The sequence below is a fragment of the Osmerus eperlanus genome, chromosome 8, assembly GCF_963692335.1.
Source record: "Osmerus eperlanus chromosome 8, fOsmEpe2.1, whole genome shotgun sequence".
Taxonomy (NCBI): Eukaryota; Metazoa; Chordata; class Actinopteri; order Osmeriformes; family Osmeridae; genus Osmerus; species Osmerus eperlanus.
The window spans coordinates 15565128-15582065 of record NC_085025.1 but is presented as its reverse complement, the minus strand read 5'-3'; the positions used below and the strand labels follow the sequence as shown (position 1 = coordinate 15582065).

At 43.5% G+C, this 16938-nt stretch overlaps 1 protein-coding gene across 1 annotated transcript; it reads left to right on the top strand.

Annotated features, from left to right (window-relative positions):
* The first annotated feature begins 479 nt into the window (after positions 1-479).
* On the top strand, positions 480-16537 carry LOC134025046 (apolipoprotein B-100-like). The gene is made up of 28 exons (XM_062467839.1): positions 480-572; positions 792-827; positions 945-1057; positions 1163-1308; positions 1427-1574; positions 1786-1938; positions 2036-2160; positions 2247-2332; positions 2467-2917; positions 3010-3124; positions 3221-3367; positions 3732-3943; positions 4056-4251; positions 4339-4518; positions 5815-6009; positions 6101-6271; positions 6362-6567; positions 6662-6844; positions 6921-7051; positions 7174-7384; positions 7475-7647; positions 7777-7940; positions 8017-8126; positions 8248-8621; positions 8734-14760; positions 14871-14982; positions 15154-15340; positions 15468-16537. Exons 1-28 carry the CDS (start codon positions 518-520, stop codon positions 16464-16466), a joined length of 11406 nt encoding a protein of 3801 aa, XP_062323823.1. The 5' UTR covers positions 480-517; the 3' UTR covers positions 16467-16537.
* Positions 16538-16938: the final 401 nt, after the last annotated feature.

Genomic DNA, 16938 nt, shown 5'->3' with positions numbered 1-16938 from the left:
AAGGAATACCAGGTGCTCTAATCTATTTTACTTTGGCTCACTGAGAGAGAAAGAGTGTGTGTGTGTGTGTGTGTGTGAGAGAGAGACATCTTCACCATCTTGTCAGATAGTTTATAGGTTTCATAAAATCAGTAGTTAATAAAATAAGTAATTTGTAAAGACAAATTCAGATAAGGCAGAGACAACGGGAATTATGTAACTCATGAAGGTATGATGCAAATGCAGAAGAGAACGTTAAACGTGCTAATGTTCTACTAACTTGAGCTAACATGTTGGACCTAGCCTATACAAAAAGACTGATTCTGCAAGTTAGTTATCATATCCATTGGGAGCTAGTTGCCTTTGTCCCTCCACACAGACGTATGGCTTGGACTTTGGAATTGGGACAGTACTATCTGTACCTCCTACTATCTGTTCCTCTGTCCTATGAGCTATAAAAGGCCTGTGCTGGGATTGAGAAATTAGTCTCGCCTGAGTACTCGCCAACCACCAAGGAGAGAGCTTCAACGAACCCATTATGGGTGAAACCAAGCTCTACCTTTTTTTGCTTTTAAGCACCCTCGCCTCGGCCTGTAAGTATAAAGACTCCTTAAAATGTTCAAGATAAAAACAGAAGCAGTTTCTGGAAATAATTAAGTATTTTCCTTTGAGTTAGTTTTTTCACAAACAAAAGATTCGCCTGAAACTAATTATTATTTAAATAATGAATAAACGTTAGTTAAAATTACCTTCATTGCCGTTTGTATTTTACAAAATTCTTGAACTTCTACATATATCTCTATTCCATGCAGACGCCCAAGAGGAAGAAGAACATTCATCATGCTTGCGTATGTCCTTACGTAATTTTCGGTCTTATTTATGACTAGACTTATGTTGTCAACAGCACTTCTAACTTGACATGACATGTCCGACAGTTTGAATGAAAAGATTATCTTATCCTCTAGTGGGACAAAGGTACAAGACCTTCCACAAGTATGAATACCAGTATGAAGCAGAGTCCCTGAATGCCATAAATGGAGCATCCCAACTCAGAAATGGACCTAAAGGCTCTTGTAAAGTATGTACTATTTCAGACTGCTCAGCCTTTCTTCTGTCAATCAACAATTATGACCTCCCTAACATGGTTGTATGCAGTTTTTGTAACACTTAGCTCTGTGTGTAGGTTGAAATTGAAGTGCCTCAGGGCTGCAGTTACATTCTGCGCACCACAGGCTGTAGCCTAAGTGAGGTGCTTGATACGGATGCAGAGGGCAATCCTGTGTTTGGACCTGCTGCTGGCTCTGATGCCTTTGCAGCTGCCATGGAGAGGTGTGTATATTTTTTCTATTCTGTTTCAGTTGGGTTAGGCTGCCTCTGTAAAGCACCTCTAATATGTATTTTTAAAGAGCTAAAATTATATAATTGTTTTGTCACTTGCTTTGTTTAGACATCCTCTGAAGGTTGTGGTTGAGGGATTGTATGATGTGAAATTGTACCCTGAGGAGGATGAGCCCATGACCATCCTGAACATTAAGAGGGGTATTGTCTCTGCCCTTGCTGTGCCCCTCCTGGAGGAGGACAAGAATAAGAGACTGGTATGCTCATCCGTCAGAAACAAACATCCATAAACTAACTAAAGATGCCATAATACATTTTATTAATGTTTGCTGTGTGCATTTGCCTTTTTCAATTGAACCATGTTAAATTTTGCCTGTGAAATGTATTTTTGAAGCATTGAGATTCAAGATTAATCTTTGCCTTGGACATAAAGATATGAGAAACTTACCACATTTTCTTTTCTTTTAGCCTACCATTCATGGCATGTGTAAGACCGAAAATACTGTCAATGCTAGGGAGGACATTGCCACTGATATTACCCTCACTAGGGACCTGTCCAAATGTGACAACTTCATTCCCCAGAGGGACCACACCAGCCCCCTGGCCCTTATATCTGGCATGGTGAGACTTCCATAAATGAATGACTGTTGTCACCACTGTGAAATGTAATTACACCCCTTCAAAACAATTCACAAACATAACACGTTTCCTCCTACAGCACTACCCACTTGCCCAGCTGATCAGGAGCTCTCAGACCTGCAACTACAAGTTTGATAATGAGAATAAGCACATGACCTCTGGTGCCTGCACTGAAAACCACATCTTGGTGCCTTTTTCTCACAAGTGAGTCTCATCAAACCCTAAGTTCCATGACACGTCTGAGGAAAAGTGACATTCAACGGTCTCTAACATGTACTATATTCCCTCAGGGGACAATATGGAGTTACCAACGTTGGAAAGCAGTCTTTGACTCTGCTGGAGGTTTCCATCTACAATGACAGAGTCTTTGACCACAGTAGGCATCTTCTGAATTTAATTTTGCCAACTTACTGACTGTCAAATACAATTATATATGCTTTGCTTAATTGTTAATCTTAAACATACATTGTGCAACGTACCACTCCAATGATACTCTTTGTCATTTTGCAGATGAGGCTAATCTCAAGGGTCTGGCCATGGAGGCTGCTGAAGATAAGAACGTTGTTCAGGACAAGGATGCAGCACTGGCTGTCCTGAGAGAACTGGCTACTTTGTCTCAGTCCAACAACGGAGAGAATAGAGCCCACCTATTCCAGAAACTTGTGAGCATGGTCCGTGGAATGAAGCAAAAGACCCTGAGCCCTGCTGTTCCAGAGGCCCTAGACATTTCCGGTCCCCTGACATACCAGGTTCTGGCCCAGTGCGGCACACCAGAATGTAGCAGTGCCCTCATGCAAATCCTCAGGACCTTCGATACCTCAGCTGTTGAGGTTGATGCTGCTGTGTCCACCATGGGCCTGTTGCCTAACCCCTCTGCCCTACTGGTCAACGACATGCTGGCTATGGCTCAGTACAAGCAGAGCAAGTCCATCATGTATGCTCTGAGCAATACTGTCAAGAGGTGAGAGAATGCTAACTTAGCATAGTGACCCAAGGTAGAATGATAAAATTTTGTCTTGATGGCCCTTTTTATCTAATATATTTTCATACAAGGTTCTACAAGGCTGAAGGAAAGTTGACCCCTGAGATCTATGCTGTTGCTGAGTTTATGGCTGCCCAGTTAGGGGACTGCTCTGGTGACCAGGAACATATTTTCATGGCCCTGAGAGTGAGAAGTCCATCAAACAAAATAGCAAACTTTTGCTGTAACTCTTAACATAAGGTGCCTAAGTGAAAGACTAACATTTTCTTATTCTGTTTACAGGTTATTGGTAACATGGCTGCTGCCATGGGAGCTGCCAGCCCTGCCCTAAGGACCGCTGTGATCCAGTGCGTCAACCAGCCCTCTGCCACCCTGGAGGTCCAGCAAGCTGCAATCCAGGCCTACAGACAGACACCTGTTCCTGAGGAGGCAAGCCAAACTAGGAACCATTGTTTAGCCCTTGTGTTCTCTTCGGGTCATTCTGAACCATCAGTCATTGTTACCCACCGTCGTATTGTGACAACTTTACCGCATACAAAAACAAAGTGAAGCATTTTCTTTTAACCGTCGGGCTGTCTCAGACCCTCCACATTGCGAAGGTTAAAAGAAAATGATTTTTATTTGTTTTTGTATTGGGTAAAATTGGGTAAACACAACGATGGTTCGTTATGAACCTTTGGGTCATGTGACCCGAAGGCAGCACAAGGGTTAATAAAAACAAAATCCAATACCACAATGAGGAATTTATATGATTTGCTTCCCTACTAAAGCTAAGTTGTCTTTCTTGTCACAGGGAAGAGAAATACTCATGCAGGTCCTTCTGGACGGTGCTAGCCCTCTGCAGAAGCGTGTTGCTGCCTATCTAGTGTTGATGAAGGATCCTCAGCCAAGTGAACTGGCTCAATTGGCCGCCGCCTTGCCTAATGAAGAGAACCAGCAGGCTAAAAGCTTTGTCATCTCCCATGTGACCAACATCTTGGCCTCCACTGAGCCTGAGTCCCAAGAGTATGTAAAAAACTGATATTCCCATACTATATACTATCTAAGATAAACATCCTTATTCTTTTGTCTTTGATCATGCTTGTTTTTAATACCATATATTATTTTGTCCTTATAGATTGAGACAGAAGATCCTTGATGCTCTTCAGGGTAATGAGGTTGGAACAGTGATGGATCCCACTAAATTCTCCCGCAATTACAAGGTTGCATCTGTTGAAGGCAACATGATCTTCGAAGGCACCAGCTACATGCCTAAGGAAGTAATGCTGGAGATGACCCTGAAAGCTTTTGGCTATGATATTGACATGTTTGAGGTAAAAAAGTAAACCCTTTTTGGCTTTTTCTGCACAGACATGACAGTTTACATTTGCCTGACAATTCATTAATTCTTGACTTCTTAGGTTGGCATGGAAGGTAAAGGACTGGAGCCAACAGTTGAGGCTCTGTTTGGCGAGAAAGGCTTCTTCCCTGACACAGTACTGAAGACCATGTTCTTCGTTTCTGACAAAATACCCCATGAGATAAATGAGGTCCTGAAGAACATGTTGCCTGCTCTGAAGTCTGACAGGAAGAAGAGACAGGTATTCAAAATAATGCACATTTATTGAACAAATATACACTTCAGAGTCTGTACTATAGACTCTGCGCCATGTCCAATAGTATGTGGACATGGCGCAGTATTGAACCTGTCATTCCAAAATCATGGACATTTACACCAAATTGAACAAAATATTTCATAATGGGACTCGCTTCAGTCGTCAAGCCAATTAACACTGGGGGCTGTTTTTCATGGTTTTGGGCTGGAGCCCTTATTTCAAATGTTGTAAAAATGTATGCTAAAGCATAAAATGTAATTCTAGACATGTCTGTGCTTCAAACGGGCCTGCATAGATTCCTGACTTAAACATCATCAAAAACATTTGCAATTGGTAGTAGGAACCGTATGTGTTGTTCAAATGGCAGAATAAATAAATGGGGAGTAGTGTGTAGGGCAGGAGGAAGCAGAGCATGTAGGCTAGCTCCGGGTCACAGAGTTCAGCAGAGTAACAGCAGCTGGAAAGAAACTGTTCCTAAGCCTGCTGGTGCGGGAATAAAGAGACCTGTAGCGTTTGCCTGATGGCAAGGGGGCAAACCGTTTGTGGCTCGGGTGTGAAGTCCCTGATGATGCAACGCGCTCTCCGAAGACAGTGCTTGTGTTGGAGGTCTTTGATGGCAGGGAGCTGGACACCGACAATGCGCTGGGAGGTTTTCACCGCTCGCTGCAGGGACTTCTGGTCGGCCGCAGAGCACCCCTTGTACCAGACTGTGGCACAGTTGGTCATAATGCTCTCGACCGTGCAGCAGTAAAACTTTACCAGGATGTTGGTGGATAGGTTCCTACTACCAGTTGCAAACGTTACCCTGTAACCTCATTTGCCATTGCACAAATGCATTCTATTTGTACTACTCTTTGCATATTTGCATCCTGTTACATTGCCTAATTGCACATATCCTTATCCATGCCATTGCACTTCCATATATTGTTCTTAATTTCATTGCACTGCTCTCTTTGCACTATTTTTGCATTTCATTTTGTAGGCTCATACATTAGCATTCTGCACATTGAAACACTGCCCTTTGCACTACTCCTTGCACTACTACTAACTCTTTTTTTTGCACTTCTGGTTAGGTGCAAACTGCATTTCGATGTACTTTACTTGTGCTGTTCAACAACAATAAAGTTTAATCTAATCTAATGCAAAAAAACAATTTGAGGTCAATTTGAATGCAATTAGAAAAGTTGCCATTTGCAAGCCAGGTCTAATCACTTACATTTTTGATTAATCACCAACTTCTATTACAGCATACTTTTATAAATCATACTACATGCTTTCTAGAATCTAATTAGAGAAATCGGCCGCAACCTCAACAAACTGGTGAGGGATCTGAAGGCTCAGGAATCCCCTGAGGCTATGGTTTATCTGAGACTGATGGGAAATGAGCTGGGGTACCTCAACACCAAAGACATGGAAGAAATGGCCTACTCTGCAGCTATGATGATTGACAACATGATGAAGATGTTCCCCACTGATGTATGTACACAGAAAATTACTTCAATCCCAATTTTCATTATTATAAATGCTAATGCTTCTCCAATTAAACATGTTTTAATACTGGTTGTAGCTGATTAAGGGACTGATGACCAAGGAGGACAATGAGGTCTTTGCCCACTACATCTTCATGGACAATGAATTCTTCTTGCCAACTGGTACTGGTGTGCCTCTGAAGATAGCCCTTTCTGGTACCTTCACCCCTGGTATCAAGGGAGGCATTGCTCAAAATGCTGCTAACATGGTATAATTTTATTAGTTACAATTACAAGCATAATTCTTTACTACTGGCATTACATTGTTTGTCTTATTGTACATGATTTGTTCCCTTTAGGCTGAGTTCTCCTTCATGCCCTCGGCTGGAGTTGAGTTTGTGACCCAGGTTGGCTCTAATATCCCTGAGTATGTCCTGTCTGGCCTAGAGATGCACACCAACCTGTACCACGAGAGTGGGCTCAGAGCTAAGATTGCTGTGTCCGAGAGTGAAGTCAAGCTGACCATCCCCGCTCTCCAGAGCCCTGCCAAGCTGATCAGCATCACGTTAGTGTCAAACAACAACTAAATGTCATAATGATGATAATCATAACAAACCAATAACAGCACAAACTAATGCTTTTCTCTTCTCCACTTACAGTAACTCATTGATAGCTGTGACCTCTGCTGAAGTGAAGAAAATACTCCCCATTGTGGAAGACAAAGTTGATGTTTCTGAATGCACACCTGTCTTTGCTGGAGTGAAGTACTGCACTGTCCTGCAGTACACCGATGCTAGCTCTCATGATACTGCCCCATACTTCCCCTTCACTGGTGACAGCAAGTAAGTGCTTGAAAAGATATGTGGGGTTTTGTTTTCTTTTTCTGTGAAATTCTAATGGACACACACTTCTTTTAAGGCTTGCTGTGGAGCTTCACCCCACAGGTGATGTGTCTGAATACTCCGCCACCGTCACCTACGAACTCCTCATGGAGGGAGAAGAGGGTAACCAGAAGGTTGACACCGTGAAGATGGTCCTAAAAGCAGAAGGTATTACTTTCATCCCAAAAATATTTTAGGCTAAATTACAAAATATAATACAATATTTTCTACAACCAAACATTTTTGTTTCTTGTGGAGGCTGAACTTTATCTTTTTAATCTGTAAAACAGGTGCTGAGCCCACTGAGGCCACAGCAACCGTGAAGTACAACAGGAAGAAACATGTCATCACCACTGACATCCAGATCCCTAACTATGACCTGGAGGTTGGACTAAGACTGGGTATTGTCGATGAAAACACAAAAGGCAAAGGAACACACTCCATCTCCATTGATCTCATCAATAAGAACATCCCTCAGTTGTCTCTGGTTGGCCGTGCCAAGTAAGATGACATTGCAGTACCACGTGTTCATTTCTTTGAATCAACCTGTGTCACCCAAAATACACAAGCTCATGATTTGTTGTCTCCCAGAATTGAGGCCTTGAAGGACGTTATGCTGCAGGTCCAGCTGCTTGTCCCATCTCTGAAGGCTGATGCCACAGTCACAGCCCATCTGAAGCATGAGGAAGAACTAGAACTGGAGCTTGAGAGTGACATCAAGCTCCCTGAGACAACCTCAATGCAGAAGATCTCCATAAAATATGGTACAATGGCATTCAATAATTTCACTTTAGATCTCTATGGATCACCATAGATATCTACGGAAAACTAGTTCACAAGTTCTTCAATTCTCTGCATATCTCAGTTGATATATTATATTTCTCACCTCCTAGACAACAGCAAGATTGAGGCTGAAGTCAATTCTGACGTGAACTCTGAGATCCAGAACATCCTACCTAACATTGAGGAAATCAAGAAGATTGTCAATGATGCCCTTGATCTGCAGGTGGGCCAGACTGACATGAAGGTCCGCCACATCCTCACCAAGTCTGTGGAGGTAAAGTTTAAGTTTGAGATACCATTTAGTTTTATTGAGATCATTTCTTAAAGCCTAACAAAAAATATGATTTCAGGCAACCAACATCTACTTGGAGAAATATGCTGCTGATATCCCCTACATTCAGACTCTGAGAGTACCCGAGATGCCAGAGATTACTCTGCCAGAGAAACTCTTTTTGAACGTGTAAGTTATATTGACTGAAACAAAATGTTGAATAGTTCTAACAGGTGATGTATATATGACCAATTACAATGATGTATGTATTAAATATAATATATATATATATCATGTTGGCATTTTACAGTGAGGCTAAGGCTGCTTATCATTTCAACGATGACCGCTTCACTCTCACACTACCAATGCCTCTTGGAGGAAAATCAACTCAAGAGCTCAACTTCCCACCTGCCCTGACCACCCCACACCTATCTCTGCCCAAGTTTGGCCTTGAGGTTCACTCCATGCAGATTCCCATCCCTGAACTATTTGTTCCTGAGACAATCACTCTGTTTGTGCCTCTCTTTGGAAAAGCTGAGGTTTCCACCAAGGTAAACAGCAATTTGTACGATTTGGAGGCTTATGCTTCTGCTGGGAAGGATGCTGTTGAGACCCCAAGCTACTCAGCCAAGATCGAATTAGCAGGCAACTCCCCAGTGGACATCTTCTCAATCAAAATTGAAGGTACAATTTCCATATTTTTTGTACCAAACTGTATGAGTGGCGGAGGAAACTCTCCAAAATGATTTCTAAAATCTGTGAATAAATGTACCTTTTTTTCACATTTCATTTATAGGTTCTGGACTGGTTGCCAGCACTCCAGCTGACTCCATCAAGGCGCATGTGCAGTCCTCTGTGAGCCACAAGCTCATTGATGCCAGTATCAGCATCACAGAAGTTGGTACAGTGACAGACAAGATCAATATCAAATCCAGCAGCAAGATTGAAGCAACAAGTCCCCTGGGTCTAAAAGTAGCTGTGGAGCACACTGGCCTGGTTGGCTTCAATGCTGAAGAAATCACTGCTGAGAGCAATATGGAGGGAACAGTCAAGGCAGGACCGGTTTACGGCAGTACCACCACCACCCAGTCTTTCTCCATCTTCCCATTCAGGCCAGAGGCAAAGATTGATTCTTCGCTTAAGATCGATTCAACTCTTGTTAGTGCTCAGAACACCCTAGCAGCATCCTTCAGCAATGGTGAGTTGTCTGTTGTGTCTAACACCAACGCATTTGAAGACCTCCTGACTCATGCTGCTGAGATTTCTTTCAAGGAGAACAAGCTGTCCCTGAAATGTGACTCAAATGCACTCACTCTTGGCATGAAGATTCACAACCAGGCTGAGGCCTCTGCTGGTGCTGGAGCAGTCACTCTTAAGATGGAAACCAATGCTGACCACACTGAGAATCGTGTCTACTCTTTAGTTACTGCCTCCCTAGATGTCAATGGTCTGGCTGTGAACAGTGATGGTAATATTAAGCTGTTTGAGCATGAAGCCACACATAAGGCCACTCTGACTATGAACAAGGATGGCTTGGCCACAAGTGGCACTACAACCCTCCAGAGTCCCCTGACTGTTGAGAACACCTTTGCTGCTGGACTTGATTCTTCAAAGGCAACCCTGTCCATTGACTCCAAGGCTGCACTGAATGGTGTTAAGGTTGAAAACACCAATGCTCTGACCCTCACTCTGTCTACATTGGCCTTCACCTCAAAGGCTGAAGCCATTGTCACTGAGAGAACGTCATACACTCATGATATTACCATTGACCTGCAGCCCTACACTGCTTCAGCAAATGTGAACAACCACTTGAATGTGCTGGATGCCAACCTAGTCAATGAGGCTCAGTTGAAGGCAGAGCTCTACAAATGGGACTTTACTGGAAGCTTGAAGGCTGCATATGGTGAGGAAGAGATCAAGCACACCTATGGGATTAACTACGCTGACCTGACTGCCAATGCTAAGTGCAGTACCATTGGAAAACTCCTTGGAGCCCACATGAGCCAGAACACAGAACTTGAAGTTGTTGGTCTTGCTGCCAGGATCCACAATGATGCTCGCTTCAACTCCCAGCCTCTCCGCTTCGACCACACCATCCGCGCCAGTGTCATTCCTTTTGACTTCAATCTTGATGCCATCTTCAATGCCGATGGTGACCTAACTCTGTACGGCAAGCAGAGCGCTCAACTCTATGGCAAATTCCTCATTAAAGCACAGCCCCTGGCTTTAGCTTGCTCCCACGAATGCAGAGCCTCAGTCAACCAGCTACTTGACAATGGCTTCTCTTTGGAGACCACAGTTGACAACAAGCTAGATGCACTTATGACTCCTCAGGAGCAGAAAGCCATACTTAGGTTGAAGTCCATGGTGAACAACCATGCCCTCAACCAGGAAGTGGAAGCCTACCACAATGCTCAAAGGCTTGGATTGGAAGTCTCCAGCTCACTCCTCACTAACCTCCTGAACACAGATGACAGTGAAAACCAGGAATTCACAATTTCTGGCTTCCTTAAGTATGATAAAAACACAGACAGTCATTTTATTCAGCTGCCACTGATTGAAAGTTTGCCAGCAATTCTGGAGAACATCAAGATCACCAGTGTGAGCATTGCAGAGGCATTGCAGAATTACCTCAACGATGAAGAAATCAAGGCTAAGCTTGAGGCTCTGCCCCAGCGTATTAGTGACTTTGCTGTTCAACTGAACCTGGAAGGTAAGGCTGTCCATCTTAAACAGAACCTTATTGCCCTCACCCAGGAGTATGCTATAACTGTTGAAGATCTGGAAGCAACTCTTGCTAACCTTAAGTCTGCCATTGAGGCACTGCTGGCTCACATTGCATCCCGCATAGAGATCATTGTTGCTGCTACCAAGGAGGTGATTATAAGTGGTACTCTGTCTGAAACTGTCATTCAAAGAATTCAGCAGGAGATGAACACCTTCTATGAAGAGTATGACATCAGAGCTATGATTGTTGCTGTGATTGAGACCATCGATGAGCTGATCAAGCAGATTGACATGCAGAAACTGAAGGACACCAGCATTGCCTTCCTGCATGACAATGATATTAAGGCCAATGTGGAGCAAGTTCTTGGTGTATTGAAACAGTTCATTGAGAGTTTTGACACAACCAAATTCCTAGAAGATCTGAAGAGCTTCATTGCCACCTTGCACCTAGAAGCCCACATTGAGGAGCTGATGGCTCAAATACCCACCGACATGATCAGCAAGTTTGTGGATTCTGTCAAGGAAGGGATCCTAAACTTTGACATCATTGGAAAAGTCAATGCACTCCATGGAAAGCTAAGAGAAGTGATTGTCCAGTTAGAAGCTGACAAGAAGATTGAGGCCATCCTGGAGAAGGTTTTGGATCTTATTCAGCAGTTCAAAATTGATGAAACTATTCAGGTGGTGGCAAACAGTCTGAAATCCATCGATATTCCTGCCAAGGTAATGCAGTTGCTGGAGGAGGCCATTAATTACCTGAAAGCTACTGAGATGAAGCAGGTGATTGATCACCTGAATGAGTATCTTTATTCTGTTGTCCAGAAAATCAAGTCATTTGACTACAATGCTCATGTGGATGAGGTCAACCAGATGATCAGTGGATACACCACCTACCTGAATGAGCTGATTAAGACACTTGAATTTCCTCAGAAGTTTGAAGCTACAAGAGAGTTTGTCAACTTTGTTCTGTCATCTGTAATGACCTCCATTGAACAACTGAGGGAAATCAAAGTTGCAGACATGATCAAAAAAGTGAGGGATGTAGTTGACCATGCCATGCTGAATGACATGAAGGCTGTACTTGAAACTCTTAAGCAGAAGATCTCTGAAATGGATGTGAAAGCTGAGATCCTTTCCTACCTGCAGTTGGTGAACAGTTACTATACCAAGGCTATCACCTTCATCACTGATGCGTTAGTCAACGTGGTTGAGCTTATTAAGAGTGTGATTGCTGAGCAACCAATTGTTGGTGAAGTGAAGCAGATTGTTGAGGGCATTGTCACTGGACTGAAGGCAACTGAGCTAGACCTCCCCTCATTTACAATCCCCCTTACAGACCTGGTTGTACCTTCCTTCAAGATTACACTTGAGAAGCTTCAAGGGGCTAAAATACCAGCACAGTTGTACATCCCTGAGTTTACTATCCTCGGTTTCTACACTGTGCCTGCTATAACCATTACCGTTGATGATATCAAGCAGAGAATCGTTGAGCTTATAGATTTTATTTCCAACTTTGAGATCAAGATGTTTGATGTGGATGAATTCTTTGGAGAACTGACCTTGAATTACCTTCCTGCACTGCCTGAATTTACCCTCCCAGAGATCACCCTTCCAGAGTTGTCACTCCCATCTCTCCCTCATGTGCCCATTGAGAAGCTGCTGGAGATTCCTGCTCTCCAGATCCCTGAGATCAAGCTTCCAATAATCCCCAGTGAGGTCATGATCCCATCCTTTGGAAAGCTCTATGGTGAAGTTAAAATCAGCAGTCCCATTTACAGCCTTCGGACATCAGTTGAGCTCCAGAACTCAACTGAAAATGAGATGACTCCTCAATTAACCGCTTTCCTCACCTCCCAGGGCACATCTCTCACCTTTGAGATCCTTAATTACAATCTGGATTCGACTGCTCGCATTGCTATCCCCAAGATGAGCCGTGTGATTTTGGCGCAGACATTGAAATTAACCCATTATGCTCTTGCAGTTGAACACCAGGCCTCAGTAACAATATATGGCATAGCAGCTCAGGCCTCAGCTAAGACCACAGTCAAGGCTACAACTGCCCCCTATACAGCTGACATTGTTAATAACGTCTTCTTCGCCACTGAGGTTGGTATGTCTGCCTCTGTTGACACCACTTATAGCCACCAGCTGAACTTCCCAAGCATTGGCCTAAGCAGTGAGACTGCTCTCACTTCAAAGGCAGTTGCTCGCCAGGAGGGTACCACAATTGTTCTGACCATTGGAAATGAGGGCACTGCCAAGTTCAACTCCCATGACGGCACCCACAAGAGTGACTTACACTTTACCCTCAATCCCAGCACTGCTAAGCTGACCTTTGCTAGTGACACCGACACTGCCATTCTGAAGATGAAGCAGACCATAAATGCTGAAGCTGTAATACTCAGTTACTTCAAATTTGATGCCCGTTCTGAAGCAGAGGGCCCTGCTGTAAAGAGCAGCCTGGTGCTGGCTTCTGGACATGCTAACATGGGAGATTTGAAGGTTGAGTTGAAGGCAACCCATGACTCTGAGCTTGTTGGTATACTCAGTGGAATTCTCTCTAACTTTTTCAATTTTGTGATTTCTCCAGACGAGGTTGTTCTTGACTTTCAGAACAAGGGAAACACCAAACTCACCATCAGCGAGGCTCTGACCGCCAAAATAGATCTCCAGAATGATTACTCTGCTACCATTAAGCCTGATGGTCAACATATCAACAATGTGGCTCTTGTTCGCTTGAACCAGTTCAAATACTCCTACAACTTGACCATTGACAATAACAATAATGAGGCAGGCATCTTTGCAGCTATGGATGGTGAGGCAAATATTGACTTCCTGACCACTCCTATCAACATTCCAGAGATTCATGTACCCTTTGTTGACATCCACACCCCAGCCATCAGCAATGTGAATCTGTATGAGCACACTGGCATAAAGCATATATTGACCACCACTGAGCAGACTGTTGATGTGAATGCTAAGATTGTGTACCAGAAGAGCCCGTTTGCCCCCCTTGTTCACCTGGGACTGGTCAGAATACCTACTTTAGGTAACCTGATTACAGAATTGTCATTTAAGTCTGCTATCATTAATCTGAATGCCAATGCTGGACTCTATACTGAGGATGACCTTGTGTTCCGCCTGGGTGCAACCTCTGCCTCTGTGTTTGGTGGTCTGAAAGCAAAGCTTGATGGCACCACCAGCCTGACCACCAAGAGAGGGCTAAAACTGGCTGCTGCTCTGTCTCTGGAGAACCCCCACATTGAGGGAACACATGACAGCTCAATCGCTCTGAACACAGACAACATGGAAGCTGATGTCTCTGTGTCTACTGTTGCTAAGATTGCCCTGCCCATCCTCAACCTTGAGGCCAACCAGCGGTTTGTTGCAGACCTCAAAACCAGTGCAAATGCTGCATCAACACTGAAGCTGAAGGGTGATTTCCACATGCCCCTTGTCAATGCAGTTGGTAAGGCAGATCTTGACAGTAGCCTAAAACTGGAGGGAAATCTTGAGTACATCTCCATGGAGACTTTTACTAAGGGCAAACTTGATGGTACTATCCTGGAGACCTACCCACTTCTGGCTACTCTGGATAATGAGGCTAACATGTACTTGAATGTAGATGGTCTGCGCTCCACTTCAAAGTTCATTGCCAATGCTGTACTCAACGATGGTGAGACCAAGATCCTTGAAATTGATGTGGATGAGAACCTGGCTGTGGAGGCTTCCCTGACCCGTGTTTATGTAGTTCTTAAGGTCGCTAGCAACAACGTAGCTAATGTGGTGACCTTCACCACCAATGGGAAGCATGTAGCCCAGGCTACCATTGATCTTGCACCAACAACCAGCCTGAATGCTGATGTTGAGATTGCCATGTCTCAGCCAAGCACCTTTGGTGACATTACCATCTTCGAGAAGACTGTTGTTGACCTGACAGCCCCCAAGCAAAAGGTTTCTACCACTGCAAAGATTGTCACGCCTGTGTACACCACAAGTCTGGCAGCTGAGATTGAGGGTGATGCCCCTGTCTTCAAAGTTACCCTCAAGTCTTCTGCTACCTCTATCATTGTCTTCCTGGATTATGATCTGGATGGTGAGTTTTACAGTGTTTTAATAATTACAGTCTTCACTGCCATACACTGCACCTATTTTTACCTTGTCTCATTGGAAAATTCTGAAAGAGCCACTTCTTGGTTTTATCAGCTTCTGCCACTGCTGGCCTTGAGAATGCCTTGCTGAGTCTGACTGGTAAAGCTGTCTTTACACATGCTGACCTGACCATGGACATTCAGCATGTTCTTACCCAGGCTATGAGGTAAGATTTCACCTCGCCTCGGTCATACTTAGGATCATTACAATCGTGTTGCTCAAAATAGTTAGAAAATAATCATAATTGTCCGTTGTAGGAAATGTGAACATCTGTTTAATAAATGTTGATGTTATTTTCTCTAACCCAAGATGACCATCTTTTTATATTGTTTTTCAGTGACTCCGGACTTACCCTAAATGTGGACATCACCAGCGCTACCTTCACTGATGTGAACATCCGCTACACTGCCCGCAGTGATGGAATCAGTGCTTCTGTCTCTGCTCCATCCACTGGGTTCTTGGGTCTTCAGGTCCAGGGAAGGACTCCATCTCAGCTGAATGCTAGACTCTACAGCCGTTACACTGTGAGTACATCTACCATTGTGGCACCAATATAGTGAATTTTCATTGATATGATCCTTTCCATAAGTCTAAAAACAAGTTAAGTAATTAAAGATTGATGTGTGCTAACTACGTCTCTCCTTCTAACAGTCTGCCCCTGAGGATGATGTGGACATCCTAATCATTAGAGCGTCTGTTCAAGACACTGAGAGGATGAGGCTAAAGATTGCTTACAACATGGATGCCCCTAATGACATTCTCATGGGCCTGAAAGACAGACTCCCTGCCATTACATCCACTCTCAACCACTTTGCTGATAAGTACCAACTGTTTGGACAGGTGTCTGAGCTGAAGAGTGCAGTCATCAAAATTATTGAAGAGGCATACAACACAGCTAACAACCATGCTGCAGACTTGAGCCAACTGTCCATCCTCTTCAGGAACACAGTTGTCCAGTACCAGAAGACTGTCCAGTTCTTCGTGGATGCTGCCGTCAAGTTTTTGCGTGAAACCCAGTTCAAATTGCCTGGATCAGAAGACATGAGCACTCTCCCTGAAGTCCTCAAGGAGCTGACCACTGGCATTGCTCAGTTGCTCGATCGGGCTATTAGTTTGCTCTTTGCCAATGTAGAGATTACCTTCAATGTCATGATGGACACGATCAGCAATATTCAGGTCACTATGCCAATTGGTACTGTCATGTCCGGCGCTCAGATTATTGACGAGGCTAGAACCAGTGTGAAGAGCATCCTGGCCCAGACTGTGGATCTTATCAAGCATCTGGAGAGCTTTGACATGATCCTAGAAAAGCTGGGTGAGACGCAGATGGCTGTCCTTGAGATGGCCCAGGAGTTTGTTGACACTCTAAAGTCTGACATCCTGGATGTGGTTGCTATGTACATCAATGCTATTTATGGAAACCTTGTCTCCTTGATCAAGAATGTCCTAGACCAGGTCAATACTCATGTCAACATGGAGCAGGTCAATGGTATTATCGATCACGTCATAGAGCTGGTTAAATCTTTGTTGAGCCAGTTCAACAACACCATATCTACTTACCTGCAGAATGCTTCAGAGGAGGCCCAGGGTTATGTGAAAGTTAACGGAGGAAGGCTTGAGATTTACCTTCCCTTCAACTTCCACCAGTAAACTGCCTTAATGAATTGAAAACAAAGTACTATCAATCTGTTTGACAAATTGCTTACTTAAAATGATGGACATGTAGCTCAAACAAGTGTTTTCTTTTTTTGTGATATATAGCACCAACTTCTCTATTTAGTTGACACATTTTCTTTTGTCTGTACCATGTATTATGCAGTTAATGAGAATTAATAAAAACCCTTCATAGTAAATAACAATATTTTGGGTTCAATTGTGTATTTACATGCAAAATACATTCAAAATAAGTCATTCTGAATTGAGGGTTATATGATCAGAACAATCATGAGGTTTATTACATGTCAATGCCTTTAAGTGACATTGGGCTTCATTCACCAAATGTTCTTAAGAATAAATTTGCTCTTAAACCCCACTTACGCCTTTTTTTCTGGCATTCACCAATGTTTTCTTATTTGGGATTTGTTCTTAGGTAAGAACAGAATGTACGCACACCCAAGAGCCC